Source organism: Babylonia areolata, chromosome 3 (genome assembly GCF_041734735.1).
Source record: "Babylonia areolata isolate BAREFJ2019XMU chromosome 3, ASM4173473v1, whole genome shotgun sequence".
NCBI lineage: Eukaryota > Metazoa > Mollusca > Gastropoda > Neogastropoda > Buccinidae > Babylonia > Babylonia areolata.
In genome coordinates this window covers 30,677,739-30,700,135 of record NC_134878.1, presented here as the reverse complement: position 1 = coordinate 30,700,135, position 22,397 = coordinate 30,677,739, and the positions used below count along the sequence as shown (strand labels likewise).

Sequence of the window (22,397 nt, the reverse complement as noted above, 5' to 3'; positions counted from 1 at the left end):
CTTGCAACAAAACATTCTGCTGTTTACATGAATGTGGGAAGAGGAGCAGTTGGGAAGGGGTTGGGGGTGGGGGGGGTGTCTGACTTTTCAGGACAAGCAAGGGATGCCAAGACAACGTACAGAGCTCTGTGTCGTTGATGCCCATGAAAGATTCCAGCAGCCCATTGATTTTATCCACTGCCACATTCACCACATCGTCGGGCTGAAACAAACATGCACCAATGCAGTCACGGTTAGGTGTGCACTTTCACTCACACAAAACAGCTACTGAAATTTTACAAACATCAAACAATGCAGAAAATATAGTTTCCTAAACTTTAAAGACAATTGTGTTCACAAACACAAACAATGTATTTCATAAACACTAGAACTATGTTATATTCAGACATCATGATTATTCTGTGATCTATTTTTTTTGAACGCCTACACATATATATACAAAACCCATCTACATGCAAATGTGTGCACGCACACACACACACACACACACACACACACACACGAAAAGTAAATTTCAAATGAACAACCACACATCCCTCCACCATTCCTGCCTCCCTCCCTACCCCCCTCTCACTCTCCCCTTCCCTCTTCCCTCACGAGTAGTCTCCATGCAGGCTCAGTCAGGAACAGCATTTTCACTGGGAAGAAAATTACTCCAGAAGTTTCAGTTTCTCACTGCATTGAGGCAAATCCATGTGCACTACAAGACACCTGCTAGGCCTGACCAGCAGCATAACCCAATGTGCTTAGTCAGGCCTTGAGTGCAAATCCACATTTGAGTACCTATCCGAGTGAATTTCTTCTACAGAATTTTGCACGAGGACAACACATATGCTGCCATGGGTTCCTTTTCAGAACGCCAAGTGCTTCTTCTTCTTCCATTAATGTTCAGCGGTCATAACTTCGACCATTACTAACATTTTACGTGCATAGCCATTTTGTTTTTATTTACCCCGCCATGTAGGCAGCCATACTCCATTTTCGGGGGTGTGCACGCTGTGTATGTTCTTGATTCCATAACCCACCGAACGCTGACATGGATTACAGGATCTTTAACGTGCATATTTGATCTTCTGCGTGCGTATACACACGAAGGGGGTTCAGGCACTGGCAGGTCTGCACATATGTTGACCTGGGAGATCGGAAAAATCTCCACCCATTACCCACCAGGCGCCACCGAGATTCGAACCCGGGACCCTTTGGTTGAAGGTCCAACGCTTTAACCACTCGGCTATTGTGCCCAACATTAGTTTATTGTCTCTTCCAAAAGACTAGACGCTCAGTTTGATTTTACAGTCAAACTTGCGAGAAAGGGTGAGACCTGGATTCAAACCTGGACTCTTATTGACACTGTATTGGCAAGTAAGCATCTTAACCATTCTGCTACCTTCCTCCAAAACTTCATAGCGCATGCTGGGAATGAAACCATGACCTCCACGTTATCAGCACGGCTAAGCTAGGAAGAAAATTACTCCAGAAGAATCTGACTGGCACAATCAATTATTCCATGCCTGTTAACCAACATGTAACTTAGAAGCTGACGACATAATCAAATCCAGACCCTCAAAAATGAAACTGGTACATGCTGCATGCTGGTTTATCCTCATATGTTTATGTGTGCAGGTCCAGACACTGTAATTCATGAAAAGGCTTCTTGTTGCTTTCTTCTTTTTTTTTCTTCTTGATTCGCACTGTTGGTAGGTACATGTGGAAACATAAAATAAGACTTATCCACAAGTCTCTCTATCAAGACTAACACCTGGTGAGTGCCTGAACAACAATGGTAAGTTTCGCAACTTAAATTTAAATTTAAAAAAAAAAAAATTTTTTAAACACGAAAAGAAAATCAACGAAAGAGAGAGTTAAAAACAAAATGAAACGAAATGAGGCGAGTGAAATAGATAAAATTAACTGCATTCTGTTTTATATCCAGCCCTCAAGGAAAAATGTAGAGAGAGAGGGGAGGGGAGAGGGGGGGATAGGGAGGGAAAGGGGGAGAGAGGGAGATATATTGCTATCTCTTCGCTGACAATAATTTTTACATCAAACCTTACCCCAGGCAAATCCAGGGGACTCGTAAATAAGGTTAAATAAGCGTCAGAACTATAATTTTCTAAAATTGTCATCAAGAAATGAAAAAGGACACAGACTGACAAAAGGAGAGAGAGAGATAATGATTTCTGCTAAAACTCTTTTCATTAACTTATTTTTGACTTGATACTTTATTTCATTTTTGCATTAAGTTGCTACACAAACCTAGGATAGGCTCTCAAGGTCTGCTGCTTTTTTTGCTTTTTTTTTTCTTCCTGCAACAGCAGATGTGATGTAGCATATTTGGATCTGTTCACATTGTTCTGAAACCTCCTTGAAACTGAAACTAAAACTGAAACTCACAGTAGTTTTGACATCAAATCAAACTCCATGCAAGTTCATGCTCAAAATAACAAAGATGGTTAAGTATCACAACAAATGACGATAACACAATTAAGTAATCAAAGAAAGACACAAAATGATAGAGAGACATAGAGAAAACAGAAAAAAAAAACAGAGATGGACACACACACACACACACACACACACACACACACACACACACACACACTCTCTCACACACACACACACACACACACACACACACACACACACACACACACACACACACACACACACACACACACACACAGAGGGAATGAAAAACAAGACAAGACAGCAAGACAGTCACACACACAACAAGACAAGACAAGACAGACACAAAGAGACAGAGACAAGACAAGACAAGACAAGACAGACACAAAGAGACAGAGACAAGACAAGACAAGGCAGACACAAAGAGACAGAGACGAGACAAGACAAGACAAGACAGACACACAGAGACAGACAAAAAGATTCCTGCTGCCAACCACCAGTCGACTCCAGAAGTGGGTAGAGACTTTCACTCACAATTTCCACGGTGGCAGGCCCCTTGGAGCGTAGTCGCAGCGTCTGTTTGCCTGTACCCAGCCCCCCGGCTCCCTTCTTCCCGCTGGCCGGCCCAATGTTGGCTGACAACACAAGACACGGTTGACACTGAAAGGGCCTGACACGCATGCACAAAGGGGGGCAGACTTGCAAACACTGGGCGACACATGCACTGACATTTATACATCAGGTGCATTTATTTGCAAACACACAACATTTGAAAAAACAAAAAGGTCAAGGGGTGGGTGTTAAGCGCTAAGTAGTTACGTAACTGCTAACTGAATGGCATTTCAAAATGTACTTGAAGGAACAACTGTGTAAAGGTTAAACAGAAGGTGGGGAGAGAGGGGAGGTTACTGTTTGAGGATGGCATTTAAAATGCTGCAACACAAATGCAAGTGCAAAATTTTGTGCAAAATATTTACAAACAACGGGTCGCCCTCAAACACTGTACAAGCAAATCAAGAACTAAAAGGTAATCAAATATGAGAACTAAATGATAAAAGAATAAATCACAAAACAAACAAAAAACTCATGAACAGGAAAATACTGGAAACAGATTAACTGTATTAACTCTAGCTTCAATCACATCAGATGGAAATTCAGTTGAAATAAAAAATGAAATAACAATAAATAAAAACAACAACATGACAAGCAAACATTGGACAATAAACTAAAGCTAATGACTGATGAATTCTGTTGTGACTAAAGAGATACCATTATGTTCACTTTGTACTGTCTTTGCTGCTCTCTCTCTCTCTCTCTCTCTCTGCCTCACACACACACACACACACACACACACACACACACACACACACAATTAATCAACTAACAAACTGGCTGAATGCAATCACTATTATAAAGATCTCTTCAGTTTCTGGACACTTTTGTCCTATTGTTTCAAACTGAATCCCCCAAAAGAAATTCTATACATGTGAAAAATTTACTACAAATACTGAAATAGTGAGACCAATCAAAAAAAAAAAAAAACAAGCACAAGAAGTAGAACTGTGAATTAGGTTTTTCCTCTCCTCCCTGTCTCACTCTTTTTTTCTCTCTCTCTCTCTCTTTTCCCCTTTGAAACAGTTGACCAAGTTTCTATTCATTCTATAGTTTCCAAGCACAACAACAACAACAACAACAAAAAGGGGTTGAGTTTAGTGGAAAGACTAGCCCATCGCGGTATCCGACAGTACAGTTTCCCCTTTTCTCCCCAACCTCCTGAATTTTCCTTCTTCCCTTTCTCAGTTTCTCGGCTTTGTTTTTCTCCTCCAACTTTTTCACTTCCTCTTCTTCACCATGCATTCTAAAACGTTCACGGATTTTAAAAAAAACTTTTTTTTTAAAGGATGGACACAACAACAGAATGGTAAAAAGCACTGGACTTTCCTCTTCTTCATTCCTGGGCTGCAACTCCCACATACATTCACATGAATACACAAGTGTATGACTGTTTTTACCCTGACGTGTGGGCAGCCATACTCCATTTTCGGGGGTGTGCATGCTGGGTATGTTCTTGTTTCCACAACCAACCGAACGCTGACAAGGATTACAGGATCTTTAACATGCATATTTGATCTTCTGCTTGCGTATACACATTCTAAAGATTTTTTAAGATATGCAGGTCTGCAGATATGTTGACCTGGGAGATCGGAAAAATCTCCACCCTTTACCCACCAGGCACCGTTACCGAGATTCGAACCCGGCACCCTCAGACTGAAAGTCCAACGCTTTAACCATCCAGCTATTGCACCCGTCACTGTACTTTCAATCCCAGGTCCAGTGGGTTCGATCCTGGTACAGACCTGCATATGGTGTATTAAGGGTGGATATCATTTGAATTTCACCCCAACCTCACAGGTCAACATATACATGTGCATTTCTGAAGCGATAGTACCTTCGTCTCCTTTATGTATACACACGGACAAGATCAAATGCATAAGCTAAAAAATCTGTAATCAATGTAAGCGTTTGCTGGATTATGGAAATATGAACTTGGCCAGATGCACACACCCCCAAAAATGGAACATGGCCACTTCAACTCAAGGTAAAAATGGTCGTACATGTCTGTAAAAGCCCACTCTTGTATGTGAACAAACATTGGAGCCAACGAATACAGAAACAGAAGAAAGACAATAATAAATATATTAATATTAAAAATTAGTTATCTCAAATTTTGCTGCTGCTATACATGTCATTTAAAACAAACAAGAGTCAAGTTATGTCAAGTCTTGGACCTCCCTCTTTTTTTTCTTCTCTTTTTCTTTTAACATCTATTTTATGATTTTAGACAGGGTGTGAGCGCGTGAGAGAGAGTGTTGTGCATGTGTTCTATCCACATAAATGTTTACTCACTTCTGTAAGATACATTTTATATCCCACTTATCTACAGAGAGTTGGAATGCTTAGCAGCACCACCAATGTCAACTTGCAAGTCTATGTAACAACCCTGTGTGTGTGTGTGTGTGTGTGTGTACATATATGTAAGTATGCAAATATGTGCATGTATGTGCAAGTGTGTGTGTGTGCATACACGTGCAACACATGTGCACCATGTCTGTGTCTATGTCTATGTACATATGTGTGTGTGTGTGTGTGTGTGTGTGTGTGTGTGTGTGTGTGTGTGTGTGTGTGTATGCATACATTACATATGGTTGTGCGGCGCGGAGGCACTTCATAAAACAACATTTCCTTCGACACACAACATCCTCCGTTTGTCAGGCAAGAGGTTTTCCATGTGTCACTGTTCCAGACTTAATAAATACAAGGTCCAGACAGGAAACACCTGCCTCTGTCTGACTGACTCTAAGGTCTGAAAAGATGGAACGGTATTGATTTCTCGTGACTGCAAGCCTTTTGGCCTCTCTGCACAAGGAAAAGCACACTCAACCCTGCTGATTTCATGCCGCTTAAATGTCAACAGCAATACCCAACATTCATCACTGCTGTATCTTTACAATCTTAATATCTATGCAAGCATAGATACAATAATAGGCTCTTGATGTATTATGTTCCACTGTAAGGAAGTATATATTATTACATGATTGTGTAAATTTAGTTACAAAATAAAAAAGAACAGGCAGTATTTGTATCGAAGGTTAAAGATAGCAAATCAATACTGCTTTTGTCTTAGTTATCTTAAATGATATCTGCTTTGTTTAAAAAAAAAAAAAGAATTAAAAAAGAGAGAGAAGGACTTATATCATGTTGGTTGAACATACTCCCAGTTACCACTGTTATAATGCTGATCTCTATGCATATTCTCTTTTTCACATGCTGTCTTACTATTGTTCTCTCTCTCTCTCTCTCTCTCTCTCATGAAAAAAATGTAAAAGGCCTAGTAGTTCTTCAGTAACTTTTTTTTTTTTTAAATCAGTATCACTGTTAAAATGGAAATTAAGTATCTACATATATTTGAAGATCTTTCCTTTGGAATGCATTTCAGCTAAAAAGAATTCATGACCTGAATGTGTAATTACTGTACATATGTACTGTACATGGACCATATCTGTGACCACCAACAAGCAAAGTTATCTTTTCCATTGATTGTTCACCAGTACTATACACTGATTAGATGTACCACTCTCCAGCATTGTATAAGCAGGTATGCTGATATATGTCTCAACCCCTCCACCCCTCCACTCTTTTGTTGAACACTAAGCAAACATCTCTCTCTCTCTCTCTCTCTCTACCCCCTTCCCTTTTATACCTCTCAAAATGACAATCAGCTGATCACCAGCTCTCTGAATTCAGTTTTAATCATAGTTCAGAAACCAGGGTGTATGACCAGACTTCATCAAAGCAGTGTAAGATTAATCTTTTAACATGAGTAAGTTCCTATATTTGAAAGCAGATTACAAATGCACACATATTTTATCACCTAGCCTTGGTTGATGCTCTTTGGAAGTCTTCCACACTAAAATAGCTGTTCATGTTTGGGGATTTTTTTTTCAGTGAGTACAAACTATACAGCTAGAAATGATATAAATCTGATTCATACAACTGAGATGTGATGATTGACATATATGGCAATTGTCAAAAGAAATGTTCAACACAGAAAAGGTGTGACAAATCCCACATCAGTCAACACAGAAGCACAGAAAAGGTGTGACAAATCCCACATCAGTCAACACAGAAAAGGTGTGACAAATCCCACGTCAGTCAACACAGAAAAGGGGTGACAAATCCCACACCAGTCAACACAGAAAAGGTGTGACAATTCCCACATCAGTCAACACAGAAAAGGGGTGACAAATCCCACACCAGTCAACACAGAAGCACAGAAAAGGTGTGACAAATCCCACATCAGTCAACACAGAAAAGGTGTGACAATTCCCACATCAGTCAACACAGAAGTACAGAAAAAGTGTGACAAATCCCACATCAGTCAACACAGAAGCACAGAAAAGGTGTGACAAATCCCACATCAGTCAACACAGAAAAGGTGTGACAAATCCCACGTCAGTCAACACAGAAGCTCAGAAAAGGTGTGACAAATCCCACGTCAGTCAACACAGAAGCACGGAAAGGTGTGACAAATCCCACATCAGTCAAAACAGAAGCACAGAAAAGGTGTGATAATTCCTGCATCAGTCAACACAGAAGCACAGAAAAGGTGTAACAATTCCCGCATCAGTCAACATAGAAGCACAGAAAAGGTGTGACAAATCCCACGTCAGTCAACACAGAAGCACGGAAAGGTGTGACAAATCCCACATCAGTCAAAACAGAAGCACAGAAAAGGTGTGATAATTCCTGCATCAGTCAACACAGAAGCACAGAAACATCAACACTGTACAACAGAATGCAGAGAAATTGTCAACACACCTGCCATTCACATGACACAAAGAATATGCAACTGCATCAAGATCAATGTGAACTGACGATGTGATAGCCAGCAGGTCCAAATACCAATCCCCATCTTTTTTCATGGATTGGAAGCATACAATATCAGAAATAACAGCTACACAATAAGTAGAAACTGGGAATAAGACGACAGAGTCAGATGACAACATTCAACAAGTTACAGGTACAAAACACCTCTCTCTCTCTCTCTCTCTTTCTCTCTCTCTGTCTCTACTGTGTGAATGCATATGTGTGTGTGTGTCTGTCTGTCAGTCTGTATATGTATGTGTAGCTGTTGTTGCTGTTTGGTCATGTGTGTGTGTGTGTGTGTGTGTGTGTGTGTGTGTGTGTGTGTGTGTGTGTGTGTTTGATTTCAGTAAGCTATATTCATAACTTCAAACTAAAAAGCACAAGCATCACATTATGGGTTTTTTACCCACGCACACTACTTAGTTATATAACTGCATGACTTAAAAAAAAAAGTTTTTGTCATAACCATTGTCACTTTTATCGCCACAGTCTTTTTATACCATTTCTTCTTTCCTCTATCTTATAAAAACAGCAAAAGTCTGTTGGCGAAATAAGTGCTGGATGCAAACTGCAAAGCCAGGCAGCTGAACAGATCTAAGCTCTCAACAAATCAACAGTAATAACTAACATATTGTGAGGAGGTGGTGATACAGATCATCCCTTACTCTAGCAGCAATGACGCTTTGTGAGTTGGATCATTTTCTCAACACACTGTTTAAAAAAAATTTCGGAGAGAGCAGTATGCTTAGAAATATATGGCAAGTCTACATCATACATTGAGCGCACACTGTTTTGCTGTTTTATCTTGAGGAGGAAGGTGGCAGAATGGTTAAGACACTCATGTGCCAAACCAGTGTCCATGGGGGTGTGTGGGTTCGATTGCCACTCTTAACCTTTCTCCCCAAAGTTTGACAAGAAAATAAAACTGAGCATTTAGTCATTCAGATGAGATAATAAAATAATAAACTGAGGTCCTGTGTACAGCATGCACTTGGCGTACTGAAAAAGAAACCATGGCAACAAAAGTGTTGTCCTCTGACAAAATTATCTGGAAGAAATCCACTCTGATAGATCTAAACACAAAAAGAACATATATACATATACATATACGTATATATGCACTCATGGCTTGTCTAGCATGTTGGGTTATGCTGCTGTCAGGCATCTGCCTCGCAGTTGTGGTGCAATGTATATGGATTTGCCCAAATGCAGTGATGCCTCCTTGAGGAACTGAAACTGAAAACTGTTTCGCTGATTTTTTTCCTCCCTTTAAATTATTTAAGCTGCACTTTCTCACTGTTTGGTCAGACTGATCTCTGCTGCTGATTTTTTTTTTTCTGGGTGTAACAGTTCATTACTGTACTGTACTGCACTGCACTGCACTGTACTCTACTGTACTGCACTGCATACACTGCTGTGCTGTGCTGTGCTGTGCTGTGCTGTGCTGTATTCTGTTGTATTCTATTCTACCATGTGGATAGAAACATGTGGAGTGATGGCCTAGAGGTAACTCGTCCGCCTAGGAGGCGAGAGAATCTGAGCATGCTGGTTTGAATTACGGCTCAGCCACCGATATTTTCTCCCCCTCCACTAGACCTTGAATGGTGATCTGGACGCTAGTCATTCAGATGAGACGATAAACCGAGGTCCCATGTGCAGCATGCACTTAGCGCACGTAAAAGAACCCAAAGCAATAAAAGGGTTGTTCCTGGCAAAATTCTGTAGAAAAATCCACTTTGATAGGAAAAACAAATAAAACTGCACGCAAGAAAAAATACCAAAAAATGGGTGGCGCTGTAGTGTAGTGACACGCTCTCTCTGGGGAGAGCAGCCCGAATTTCACACAGAGAAATATGTTGTGATGAAATGAAATACAAATACAAATAAATATATTTTATTATTCTTTTGTCTGAACTGATTTCTGTGTGTTAAATTTGGGCTGCTCTCCCAAGGGAGAGTATGTTGCAACTGTGCAGCACCACCCTTTTCTCTGTCTGTCTGCAACTGTGCAAGTGCATTTCCTATCAAAGAGGGTTTTTCTACAAAATTTTGCCAGCAACAATGCTTCTGTTGCCATGGGTTATTTTCCATTCGATAAGTGCATGCTACTCATAAGAAAGCATCGGTTTATCATCTCATTCAAGTAACCAGCATCCAGACCACCACTCAAGGTCTTGTGGAGGGGGAGAAAATACTAGCTGCCGAGTGTGGGATTTGATCCTGTGCATTCACATTCTCTCGCTTCCTAGGTGGACTGTGTTACCACTAGGCCACCACACCACACCACTGTCAGTGTCAGTGTCAGTGCCATGCTGTTATCTTCACAACCCATCACTGTCCTCTGTTCTCGACACCACCCTGCCTTGCGGCCCTGGAGCAACACAACACAACTGAACTATGTCACGATTCATTGGGCCCTGGCAGGTTATTCTACTGGGGATGACTCATAGTCATAACTGAAGCACTGTCATAAAATCATAATTATGCATAGATCTATATCCACAGACTGGATTTTTTTTTTTTTTTTTTTTTTTTTTTTTTTTTTTTTGGTTGCAGAGGAAGCTGGGAAGCACTATTAAAATTTGATGGCTTTGATTCAATTTAATAATGACCTGTCTTCTTCTTCTTCTTCTTCTGCGTTCGTGGGCTGCAACTCCCACGTTCACTCGTATGCACACGAGTGGGCTTTTACGTGTATGACCGTTTTTACCCCGCCATGTAGGCAGCCATACTCCGTTTTCGGGGGTGTGCATGCTGGGTATGTTCTTGTTTCCATAACCAACCAAACGCTGACATGGATTACAGGATCTTTAACGTGCGTATTTGATCTTCTGCTTGCATATACACACGAAGGGGGTTCAGGCACTAGCACGTCTGCACATATGTTGACCTGGGAGATCGTAAAAATCTCCACCCTTTACCCACCAGGCGCCGTCACCGTGATTCGAACCCGGGACCCTCAGATTGACAGTCCAACGCTTTAACCACTCGGCTATTGCGCCCGTCTCATAGACCTGTCCAAAACTAGATCCAAAATGACAAAATAAGAGAAGGAAGACTTTGCTTGCAAGTTACTTTTTTTTTTTTTTTTTTTTAACATTTTGACCTCAGATTACTCTTTTTTTTAACATAAACTGATAAAAGGTAACACCAGCATACAATATTCAATAATGATAACTTTAGACTAAAAGCAAACAAACAGAAATAACAGTGAAACTCATCAGAAAAAAAGGAAAAGAAAGATTAAATGGATTGTAAGATAAACAAAGGGACAGCAGAGGGTGAAAAGATGAACAAGATATTAACATCAAACAAAGAAACAAAGCGAAAAAAGAAAATGCACACGACATTCAGAAACCTTTTTAACCCCTAGCGTAAATCAAAACAAGAGATCAAAAATATCTCAACCAAGTTTCATAAAATACTGAATGGGCTTATTCATGTATATATGTGTATATGTGAGTGTGTAACACAAGATACAATTGGTTTCAAGTACTAATTCACAGCTGAAAAAAAAGGGGGGGGGGGGTTCAAATAAATATTCAAATGTATCAAATGTTTAAGAAGTCACAGTACAAAAGTTATTTTGTGTTTCATAAAAATTATTTATATAAAGCCTTTTCCTTTGTTTGTTTGTTGTTTTTGGTGGTTTTTTTGTTTTGTTTTGTTTTTGTTTTTTTAAATAAAATTCAGTTAAAAGGACACCATCTTGAAATCTCAGCCATTTAATCAATACTTTACAAAGATCACTTTCTCCAACAAGCCCATGACAAGACTTGGAAATCATGACATAAAATCAGCCACAAATGACAGCACTTCTGCTCACACACAAATCAATCTTCTCATTTCAAGCGACAGCATTTCACAACTAAGAATCACCACGTCACTTCACAATACGCAAAACGTCACAGGCTCAGTTCGGTCTGAGTGTCATATTACCAAATCCATCTGAAAGCGTTGATCAATGCAGAAGAGCAACTCATTCAGGTAAATGATGAGAATCTAACTGCAATGTGTCATTGAAACAGATGATCTTTTTAAAATCAAAGAGCTGATTTTCTTCATAGGTATTCTGAACAATTCATGATGTCCAGATTATTTACATCAATTACAGTAATTTTTTTTTTTAAACAACTTCTAAAATAAAACAAGAAATGAGCCAAATATATTGCCAATACTGAATAAAAATTCTGAACCAAACAAGCAAAAGAAACAGTTATCATAGGTCTATTGGTGCTTAAACTGTTAGACAAGAGAAAAAAGCAGAGAATTGGTTTTTGGGGTTTTTTTTTTCATATCAAAAGTTATCAAATTACAATGGAGCTCTCTTTCAGTTTCAGAATAGAATATGTACCTGGGTCACAAGGAATATTGTTATTCTCAATGTTATTACATAATGTTTTACACTCAATGTTACAATGTTACAATGTTTTACACTCAATGTTATTTTTGACACTCAAACACAATATTTGAATTTATCTCTGATGTTAGTGATTATTCTACAATAATCAAACAAACATAAACTGAAACAAATCAAAGTAAGAGAATAATGCTGTAAAAATATGAACAAAAATAAAGTAAGGTGAGAACATTATGCTAAAATTACCCTTTTTTAATTAAAAATTAAAATAACATTACACTAATTATTTCTTGCAACAAACTATACTTACAAGTTACATGTCACACATACACACACACCCCATGTGGACTCAAACAATCAAATGTCATGGCACAATATAAATTGTGACTATCATGCAGGCTTTTTCTTGTGTGAAAATTATGTTTTGTCACTTTTGTATAATGCTGTAACATGATAAGGAATATAATTATTATCCTTCTTTTGCTTGCTTGCTTGCTTGTTGCTGTTGTTGTTTTCTTTCTTTGTTAATGTTGTTGTTGTGTTGTTGTTTTGTTTCAATGTTTGTGCATTTTGTTTAGCAGGTGTTCGTCTTCTTCTTGTCTCTGTATAAATTCAATATATATATATATATATTTTTTTTTTCTGTGGTTTTCAACTGGTTGATTAAAAGAAAATAAACTTTAGCATCATGCTAAAGCAACATCGCCACCACTCATGAAACACAGTGACATCTTTGGAAAGAGAGAAAACACTCTTTCCCTACAACGCCTGTGAGAGAAATGCCTTGTCCGCCCCTCTCTCTGGGTATGGATTTTTCATGGCGCCTCTTCTATCATGCATCTTCTGCCAGGTTTTGGTCTTGGTTTCACTGTGGCTGGCTGTGGCTGAGCGATGAATAGTTTATAGACATATCACACCTGCTGCTTCTCACCATCTCTCTATACGCAACGCCTCAAGGAACAATAACATGGTAAAGTCACGGGTCTCTCTTTTTAAAGAACAACTACAGCACAAAGAAAACTGGGTAACATTTAGAACAGTATTCATTGTTTACAGCAACAATAAGCATCTGCTGATGCAGAAAACTGATTTGGAGGCATGAAAGCTGAACTGGTTAATTAAACAGCTCTGGACTTCCATCCTCAAAAGTCCATAGTGTTCCGCCAGTACTTTGCTGCTGATGAAATTTTGTCCTAGTTATTTTCCATGATAAAGTCTATGTGCAGTCCTAATAGTATTTTAAAGTGATCTCCTCTAACGCCAAAATTTGTTTGCGTCTTTTGCGTTTGATGATGTATAAACAAATCCAGCATAAGCATGCCCTTCTGACTTGAAGTTATATGCTCTGTGCGTGCGCGCACATGTGTGTATGTGTGTGTGTGTGTGTGTGTGTGTGTGTGTGTGTGTGTCTGTGTGTCTGTGTGTGTGTTTGCACAAGTTTGTACTTCCCCCATGCATGCAACTTGCAAGTTTAATAAACCTTTGAAATCTCAAGAGATATTAAAGTGAAAGGCAGATTGAGTAATTTTTCACAAGCGGATTAAAAGATATAAAGAGACAAACTGTAAATTATTATGTATACATATATACAGTATAAACAAACTATTGTAAGGTAGAAGACAGCAAATCATCATGTATTCTGTTGCCCATGATGTAATTACTTACAACCAATCACATTCCCCATTCCTCAATCTTTCCTCCCTTCACTTCCCACCTCACCCCACCCAAAAAAAGGGAAGTCATCCACCTCCCTCTCTCATCTAGAAGTAAAATACAAACTTTACAACCGCAACAATAACAAAACACAAAGAACAGGTAACATACCCAAAATATTACACTGACAACATGGACAATTACACGGCAGCAGATAAATATGAATATATAGCAGATAAACATAACATCTGACAATGAAAAGGTCATTGTGCAAGAACCAGGTACACACATACACATACACGCACACACACAAACAAAAACTTGCACACACACATGTAGACACTATGTAGACACACGCACACATGAGCATGCACGCAGACACGCACACACACACACGTACACGCACACACACACACGTACACGCACACACACACACACACACACACACACAGCCAGTCAAGCCAGAAACAAAATTTCCATAGCAACAGCCCAAGGAAAGGTGAGAAGGACAGGGGAGACTTCACAATTCCATGGTAACAAAGGCAGCACTGTACATTAACATACATAATGTATGCTACACACGACACAGCCACACACTACACTCTCTCTGTACACTGATCAATGTTTGTCTGTCAAATGTCAGTGATCAGGAAATCAGCAACACTGTATGGAGGTGTACATCATGCAGGATTGTTTACCGGAAGACTGCCAATACATTATAGACAGTTCCTCATCTTAAGAATGTTTATTTTTAAACCAGTAATGTGGATCAAAGTTAATGAACTGTACTTCAATTACAGATTTTTTTTTAACCTTTCATAAACCCAACGACAAGCTTTGTTTTCTGCGTTCATGCACTGCAGATGCTGTGTTCATTCAACATTTCTATGAACAATTATCTCTTTTTTTTTTTACCCATCATTGAGCAGCATTACTACATTTTCAGATAAAGCATGAAAGGTTCCACAACCCATCGAAGTCTAATATAAATGTCACTCACAGGATCTTCAACATTTAATCTTCTATAATAGAATGTATCAGACATCCTATATTCTATATCAAATACAAATGTATACACTGAGGGGTTAAAGCACTATCAGGCCTGCACATACTCACATTGGAGATGGAAAAATTTTACTTAAACTCTCTAAGTGTAACTGTATCTCAGTCTTAGTCCACTGCCAAGGTTGAAACTTTGGACTCTGGGTCAACTGGATTTAAACAGTTTGGTTCAAAATAATTATACCTCTCAACCACAATAGAAAAGGAACAAATTTGGGCACTTCACTTAGCCTTCAGAGAGAGAGAGAGAGAAGAGAAAAAGAGAGAGAGAGAGAAAGAGAGAGAGAATGTGTGTGTGTGTGTGTGTGTGTGTGTGTGTGTGTGTGTTTGCTTTACCCCCTTCCACATACACCCCCACCTACCTGCCAAACTACACACACACACACACAGACACACACAGTGTACAATAAGGTGTGAAAGATGTGAGAATTCCTCAACATATATTTTTATATATATATATATATATATATATATATAGAGAGAGAGAGAGAGAGAGAGAGAGAGAGAGAGAGATCTATTTCCCCTCCAGTTAAAAAACATTTTAAAAAACCTGATAATAGTAACAGAAAAAAGTGCTCTATCCAGTTCCTACTTTTGCCAACACCTCCCCCAACCCCCTAACGTTTCCTTCATTCCCCCCTCACCCCCTTTCTGTCAACTCTCTGCCAACCCTGCCACTTCAAAGATAAAGTAACTATTGACCTACCATTGTTACGTCTGATAACACGACAGCTGCCCCTTACGATCAGTTAACACAGACATCCACATTCAAAACAAATGCACACAGACTCTCTGTCTCATGGATGCAGACACGCACATACTTGTATACATAATGGTGTAGGTTGGAAACCCTCTATTTTGATTTTTTTATTTTTTTTATTTTACATTCCAAATTCTAAGCCATCCCTACTTCCCTCTTACTTTACTGTCCTTGCCAAGTTCTGCAATATTCAAGTGTTTGATCATTTATATATATACATCCTGTGACAATATATTTTTGTAGTCTGTTTTTGTGTGGTTTTGTCTAAACCATGTTCACTTTTAATCAATGTCATTTTGTGTTTTGTCAGTTTCCTTGTGCATTAAAAAAATAATAAAAATAAAATAAAATAAAAATGTTTAATCTTAACTTTGGCACTCTGAGGCTCTAATTACATCCAGAAACTAAAACAGATCTGTGAATGTGTAAACACAGCAATAAGCATCATTGTGTGAGTATATATGTGTATGTATAAGTGTGTATGTATGTGTTTGTGTGTGTGTGTGTATGTGTGCATGTGCGCATGCACGTGTGCGTGCATGTGTATGCGTGAGTGTGTGTGAGAGAGAGAGAGAGAGAGAGAAAGAGAGAAATGTGTGCAAATGTGTGCGTGTCTGCATGCACACACATGGCTATATGTGTGCTGAAATTGAGACCTGAATCAGCCAATACTGCTTATGAGAATACAACACCAGTTTAATTTTCTTTAAACAAAAAAAAACAAAAAAAAAAACCCTCAAGTTCTTTCAACTTTTGTACCAAATCTTGTAAACTACTGTCTGCAACTAAACAAGAGAGTACAGAAATCTAATCCAATCTAACTGTAAATTTTCAGTCCAAAGTGATTGAAAATATCCATTTACAAGTTAATAGAGGTTACACAAATATAAATAAATAAATGAAAAATAAAAATATACTCACAGAAGCCAGACTTCATAGGTTCAACAGTTCGTAACAAAAAGGTGGATCCTTTGGGGATCTCTTTCAACTTCTTGGCCACTTCAAAGTGTCGGCAGCCCACCAGCGACTCCCCGTCAATCTTTTCTATATGATCGCCCACAGCGATGAGAGGCACTTTGTCCATAATACTGCCCTCTTTGATACGCTTGATGAAAGCGTAGCCTGCACCGTTGTCTGTGATGGTTAATCCTAGGGCATCCTCTGACTTGGTCACCTCCACCTCCTTGGGCTGACCCTTGATGTGGGCGAAGATGAAATCCTCCAGGCCGATCTGGCCCCCTAGTAGTCGGTTCATGTCCACCTTGTGCGTGTTCAGCGTGCAGAAGAGGATCTGAACAGGGGGGGCCACACAGTTGCTGTTAAAAACAATTTCTGGCAGACTGTGATTAGCAAAATGTTCTATGTACAAGTAACAATAGAAGTGACACAATTGTTAAAGCGATTTCTGTTAGACTGTGATTTGCAAAATGTTTTATGTACAATAGAGGTGATATAATTGTTAAAGCAATTTCTGTTAGAACTGAGATTCGCAAAATGTTTTATGTACAACAGAGGTGATACAACTGTTCAAGCGATTTCTGTTAGACTGTGATTCGCAAAATGTTTTATGTACAATAGAGGTGATATAATTGTTAAAGCAATTTCTGTTAGAACTGAGATTCACAAAAATGTTTTATGTACAATAGAGGTGATACAACTGTTCAAGCGATTTCTGTTAGACTGAGATTCGCAAAATGTTTTATGCACAACAGAGGTGATACAATTGTTAAAGCGATTTCTGTTAGACTGTGATTCGCAAAATGTTTTATGTACAATAGAGGTGATACAATTGTTAAAGCAATTTCTGTTAGAGCTGAGATTCGCAAAATGTTTTATGTACAATAGAGGTGATACAACTGTTATCGCGATTTCTGTTAGATTGTGATTAGCAAAATGTTATATGTACAACAGAGGTGATAGGAGGAGTACAGTGTATGACACCAAAACAATTGTTCTTGTTGCTTATATAAAGTCAAGCTGACTGCACAGGGCCATATCAGGCCATATCAGTACATTGGATACAATTGTTAAAAAAAGGATCCAAACATAGGGCGATACAGTTGTTATCAAAAACAATTTCTGTCAGACTGTGATAAGCCAAATGTTTAATGTACAACAGAGGTGATAAAAAATTGTTAAAGGGATGATAGATTGTGATTAGCAAAATGTTTTATGTACAACAGAAGTGATACATTTGTTGAAGTGATTTCTGTTTGATTGTGATTGGCAAAATGTTTTATGTACAACAGAGGTGATACAACTGGTTAGACTGTGATTAGCAAAATGTTCAATGTACAACACGTAGCAGGATGAAATGAAATGAAGTTGATTTGTGTTTAAGGTGCACAAAAATCTTCACAGCACCACCACGCACAAACAAAAGAAAAACAGCGAGAAACAATGACATGCATAGCTCACACAAACACACACAACATCTCACACATACATTTTTGAATTTTACATTATACATATATATAATATCAATCGTATAATGACACTGGCAAATTCAAGTTATGACTTAAAGATTGCAGTGAAGTTCAATTGTTAAAAATCTGTGTTTAAACTCCAAGGTTGTGAATATGGAATGACTGGAATGCACGCAGCACCATGGCATGCTAATACAAATAAACACCGACAAATGACTCTGAGTCTGACAAGCTGTCACTTGAAGTTTGTTATGTAGATCTTGTTCATGAAATGATCTGGTGTGAGAGGAGGAGGGGGTGAAGGGGGCAGGAGGTGGGTGGGGGTAGTGGGGGGCAAGGCGTTAATACATATGATGTAGTGTGTGCATGTATATGAGCACACCATCTTGTGCCTGAATGTGTAAGCTTAGATGTGAGGTGTGTGTTGTCTGAACTTGACAGTGTTATAAGAAATTTATGTCATGTGCACTACATGTGTGATGTGAGGCTTTGTGTATCTCACAAGACAAGTAATTAGTAGTGTGTTCATCTATATATCTGTCAACATACTAACTATTCAGTGCTGACTGACAGATGTGACCTGGATCAGAAAGCACACACACACACACACACACACACACACACACATGCATGCATATCTACACACACACACACGCACACACGCACACACACACACACAGTATACACACTCACATAAACACACACACACACACACACACACTCACTTTCAAATCCTATTGAAAAAACGTTATCCAGTCTCATCAAAAGCTGAAAAGGATTATATCAGCACTGGCATTACAAATTTGTTATTTTGTTGATTTTATATCATGACAGTAACACTGAACTAAATCATAAGTAATAACTTGATTATAGTTCAAAACCAGCAAATTTTGCAATACAAAGAAAAACAAATCTGAGGTTCAGAAATCATCTTGACAAAGGTTTGGCATTATTGTCTTTCTGGTCATATGAACACATTTTTTGCTCACCCAACCCTCACCTATGGCTCCTGGGCACCGATTTTTACAAAGGTATAACACACACCCAAGAGGATTCAAGAGGAATTTTATATCAATTAAATATAAGCTTTATGTCAAGATCATCACCAGACATGCAGTAACAAAATGTTATGTATTATACCAAGACAAGAGCACATTCTTTGAGTGTGACTGTAAATGAACAAGTGTATGTGTGTTGGTCTGTATGTACAGTTTGGTGCGGGCAAACTGTATTACTCACTATATCACTTTATCAGTGTACTTCGCAAGCTTATCACCTCCTGGCACAAGTGACATTTGCTCATAAATTTACATGCAGAGCACAACCTTCTTGGGACACACATGAGGTATTTTCCTGCAACGTCTGCTTTTGCCAGTTCCATATGCTGACTGGTCTATGTACAAATCCAAACAGATCCACAACTGATTTTGTTCCATTTTCTTCATGGCTCATTTCCAGCAATAAATGAATTTTTTGTCTGTCTGCTTTTTTTGTTGTTGTTGTTGTTTTTATTTTTATTTTTATGTTTTTTACTGATGAAGTTGATTGACTGCTACCTACATTTATATATGATCACACATGACAAGAAACACCACAATTTACATTCAAACAAGCAATCCAAAACAACACACTCACAAAGACAAATTAGGAAGGCATTCCAGGCCTGATCAGCACAAGGAGCCTGAGTAGGTTAGGCATCTTTTACAAACACCTTTGCTGGTGGTAGATGGGTGGGAAGTTGGTGGTGATGGCATGTGAACTGTGGTTTTATGACTTAGCAGATGCGATGTGACATCTGCATGTTGTGGTGTCTCCAGTACAAATTGATACTGATCAATACTAACAGCCCGGCACAATTTACCACTTTTTAAAAAAAATTTTATTCAACATTGACTACATTTGTCTGTCAGTCTGTCATCTATTCTGTGCACCAAGTGTTTTGTTTTCCAGTGATAATCATTCCCCTTTTCTGACAGTACAGGTATATCCACAAATGAAATTCTTAAATCCTCGGGTGCATCTACTGGATTTAGGAAAGTCTTCTGCAAAAACTTGACTTAAAATTAAATGAATTAAATTGTATACCATGAACATATCTTATAAGAAATAAGGTGTAGGGTATATAGATCAGCCCACACATTTTGGCACCTTGAAACTGAAACTGAAAGTGAAACTAAGAAATAACCTGGAGAAGTATACAAAAAGATCCTTGATTATAAGAAAAAGTAACATACAATACATTTATCTATCTGCCCTGTGGCTGAAATGAACGAATCTAAGAGACAAATGCAACAGCTACCTGTAGTACACTGAACTTTTCAGTCAGAGAGTGAGAGTCCTGGACTTGATCCCAGTTTTGGAGCTTGGCTGATTATACCATTTTATGGATAGAAAATGTATATTCCCAATCTCCCAAGTCAACATATATGCAGACCTGTTACTACCTTAATCCCTTTCATGTGTGTACACATATAAACGATCAAATACGCATGTCAAAAGATCCTGTAGTATAATCCATGTCACTGTTCAGTGGGCTGTGAAAACATGATCATACCTCACTTGCAAATCCCAAAAGCGGAGTGTGGGTGCGTCAACAGTAGGATAAAAACTGTCATTTGTGTAAAATATCACACTTACACTTGTAGATATGTGAATACAGGAGAAGCTGCCCACAAATGTAGAACAAAAAAGAAACAATTTAATCTTAGACTGGTTTAAAGAGTCTGTTCCAGTAAATCTCACCAGTACCAATTATGTCTCAACCACCGCACCAGACTTTTCTGCCATTTCAAACCAGAAGAATGAAGGTGAAAATCCAAGAGTACTGTGGACTGTTTTGGAAAGACTTAAGTCAAATAAAAGAGGAAGAAGACAAATTTTTTTTTTCTTAAATTAACGTTCACTTTTAGTTTTACTGTCTGGTTTTCACTGGCTTAAATTCTCTGAGACATAACTGTAGCTGATTAAAACTACAATAGAAGTGGAAAAAATTCTGCAGGAAATCAGGAGACATGTTTGTTTATTTTGTTGTTGTTGTTTGTTTGTTTGTTTCAATTTTGGTTTGCTTTGTTTTATTGTGACTGATTATAATCCTCCCATGTCCCACGATCCACAAGCACTAGATGGGGTATAATTTGTATTACATCCATTTTTTCTTCAACATATGTATTCTATCGTCAAAATGTCAAAACTAGTGTTAGTTTATTACACTGGATTGGATAAGTTCCTTTCTGGAACCAAGAGTGAAAGTCAAGTAGCCTACTTGTATTCGTCCACCACAAATGTCCGTATGTCATAGTAGCTGTTAGTTAAATGCCACTAAAGTCATTATACTGCTTCCGTTTAAGTAACAAACATACTGTAAGGTTTGTCCAGTTTGTGACAAGTCAACAACACAATGTATAAACAAAACAAATGAAACGTGACTGTTACTAAGGTTTTTCACTTACTTCTTCGACCGGAATGTCATAGCAGTCTGCTATTTTTTGGTACAACTCCTTCACGTTGGTGAACCCAGAAATAATGCCTGTCGGGCTGCCGTGAGCCTGCTGACAGTGGAAGACCAGTCGAGGTCTAGGGGGCTGTGCCTGCGGTGACGATCCATGGCTCACTTTGGAGCCACCGTTTGCTTCTGATGTGGGAGCAGCATTGTCGTTTGGGCGTGTCGTGTCGCCTCCTTGCTTGGCGGCATCGGCAAGATTGTCGTTGCTCTGGTTCTTCTTTTTGAATAGTTTGTGCATCTTGACACGTCAAGGTGGGGGTCTGGTGGTCGCTGTGGACCAGTCTTTGTCAGAAAGAGCAACAGGTGACGTGTGATCGGTTACCTTCGCTGTCGTTTTACCTACCTGTACTCTTTTCCCTTTACGTTTGATGGAATGGCGACAGGTAGGAAGTGACGTAGAAGTGGGGTGGGGTGTGCTGTGTGATTCCCCGTTATTTAAAACGCGCAGGTGACGACAGAGGACAAGCACGCCTCGCTTTTCACAAAACACAAATGTCGTGTCAGCTGGGTTCGCCTTCCACCACGAAACGCAGCGCCGCACCAAAACAGCGATCCGGTGACATACCCTATCCACCCACTTGCAGACGACAGCTCATCAGCGGGAGTGAGTTTTCATTGGTCCATCACCCCAGCGATCAGCGGTGTCGTCATCAGAATGGAACCTTCACTTATTGTTCGTGACGACTAGCTTACCTGAGGATAAAGGAATGATAGAGGTCGACTGCACGCTCTGGTTTTGAACAACTTCGTCTTTAACAGAAGCTTTCCGGTCATAACTCTCGAATCTCTAACCCCTCTTCG

General features: G+C 39.0%; 1 protein-coding gene across 1 annotated transcript in view; it reads right to left on the bottom strand.

Annotated features, from left to right (window-relative positions):
- LOC143279937 (PDZ domain-containing protein GIPC1-like) overlaps window positions 1–22,174 on the bottom strand; it is a 32,695-nt gene extending 10,521 nt beyond the window's left edge. The window contains exons 1-4 of the mRNA XM_076584286.1: window positions 21,544–22,174; window positions 16,590–16,959; window positions 2,941–3,041; window positions 121–202 (exon numbers count right to left, since the gene is read on the bottom strand). Of these exons, the coding sequence (XP_076440401.1) occupies window positions 121–202; window positions 2,941–3,041; window positions 16,590–16,959; window positions 21,544–21,834 (844 nt within the window). The 5' untranslated portion in view covers window positions 21,835–22,174. The remainder of the gene's footprint in view (window positions 1–120; window positions 203–2,940; window positions 3,042–16,589; window positions 16,960–21,543) is intronic.
- Window positions 22,175–22,397: the final 223 nt, after the last annotated feature.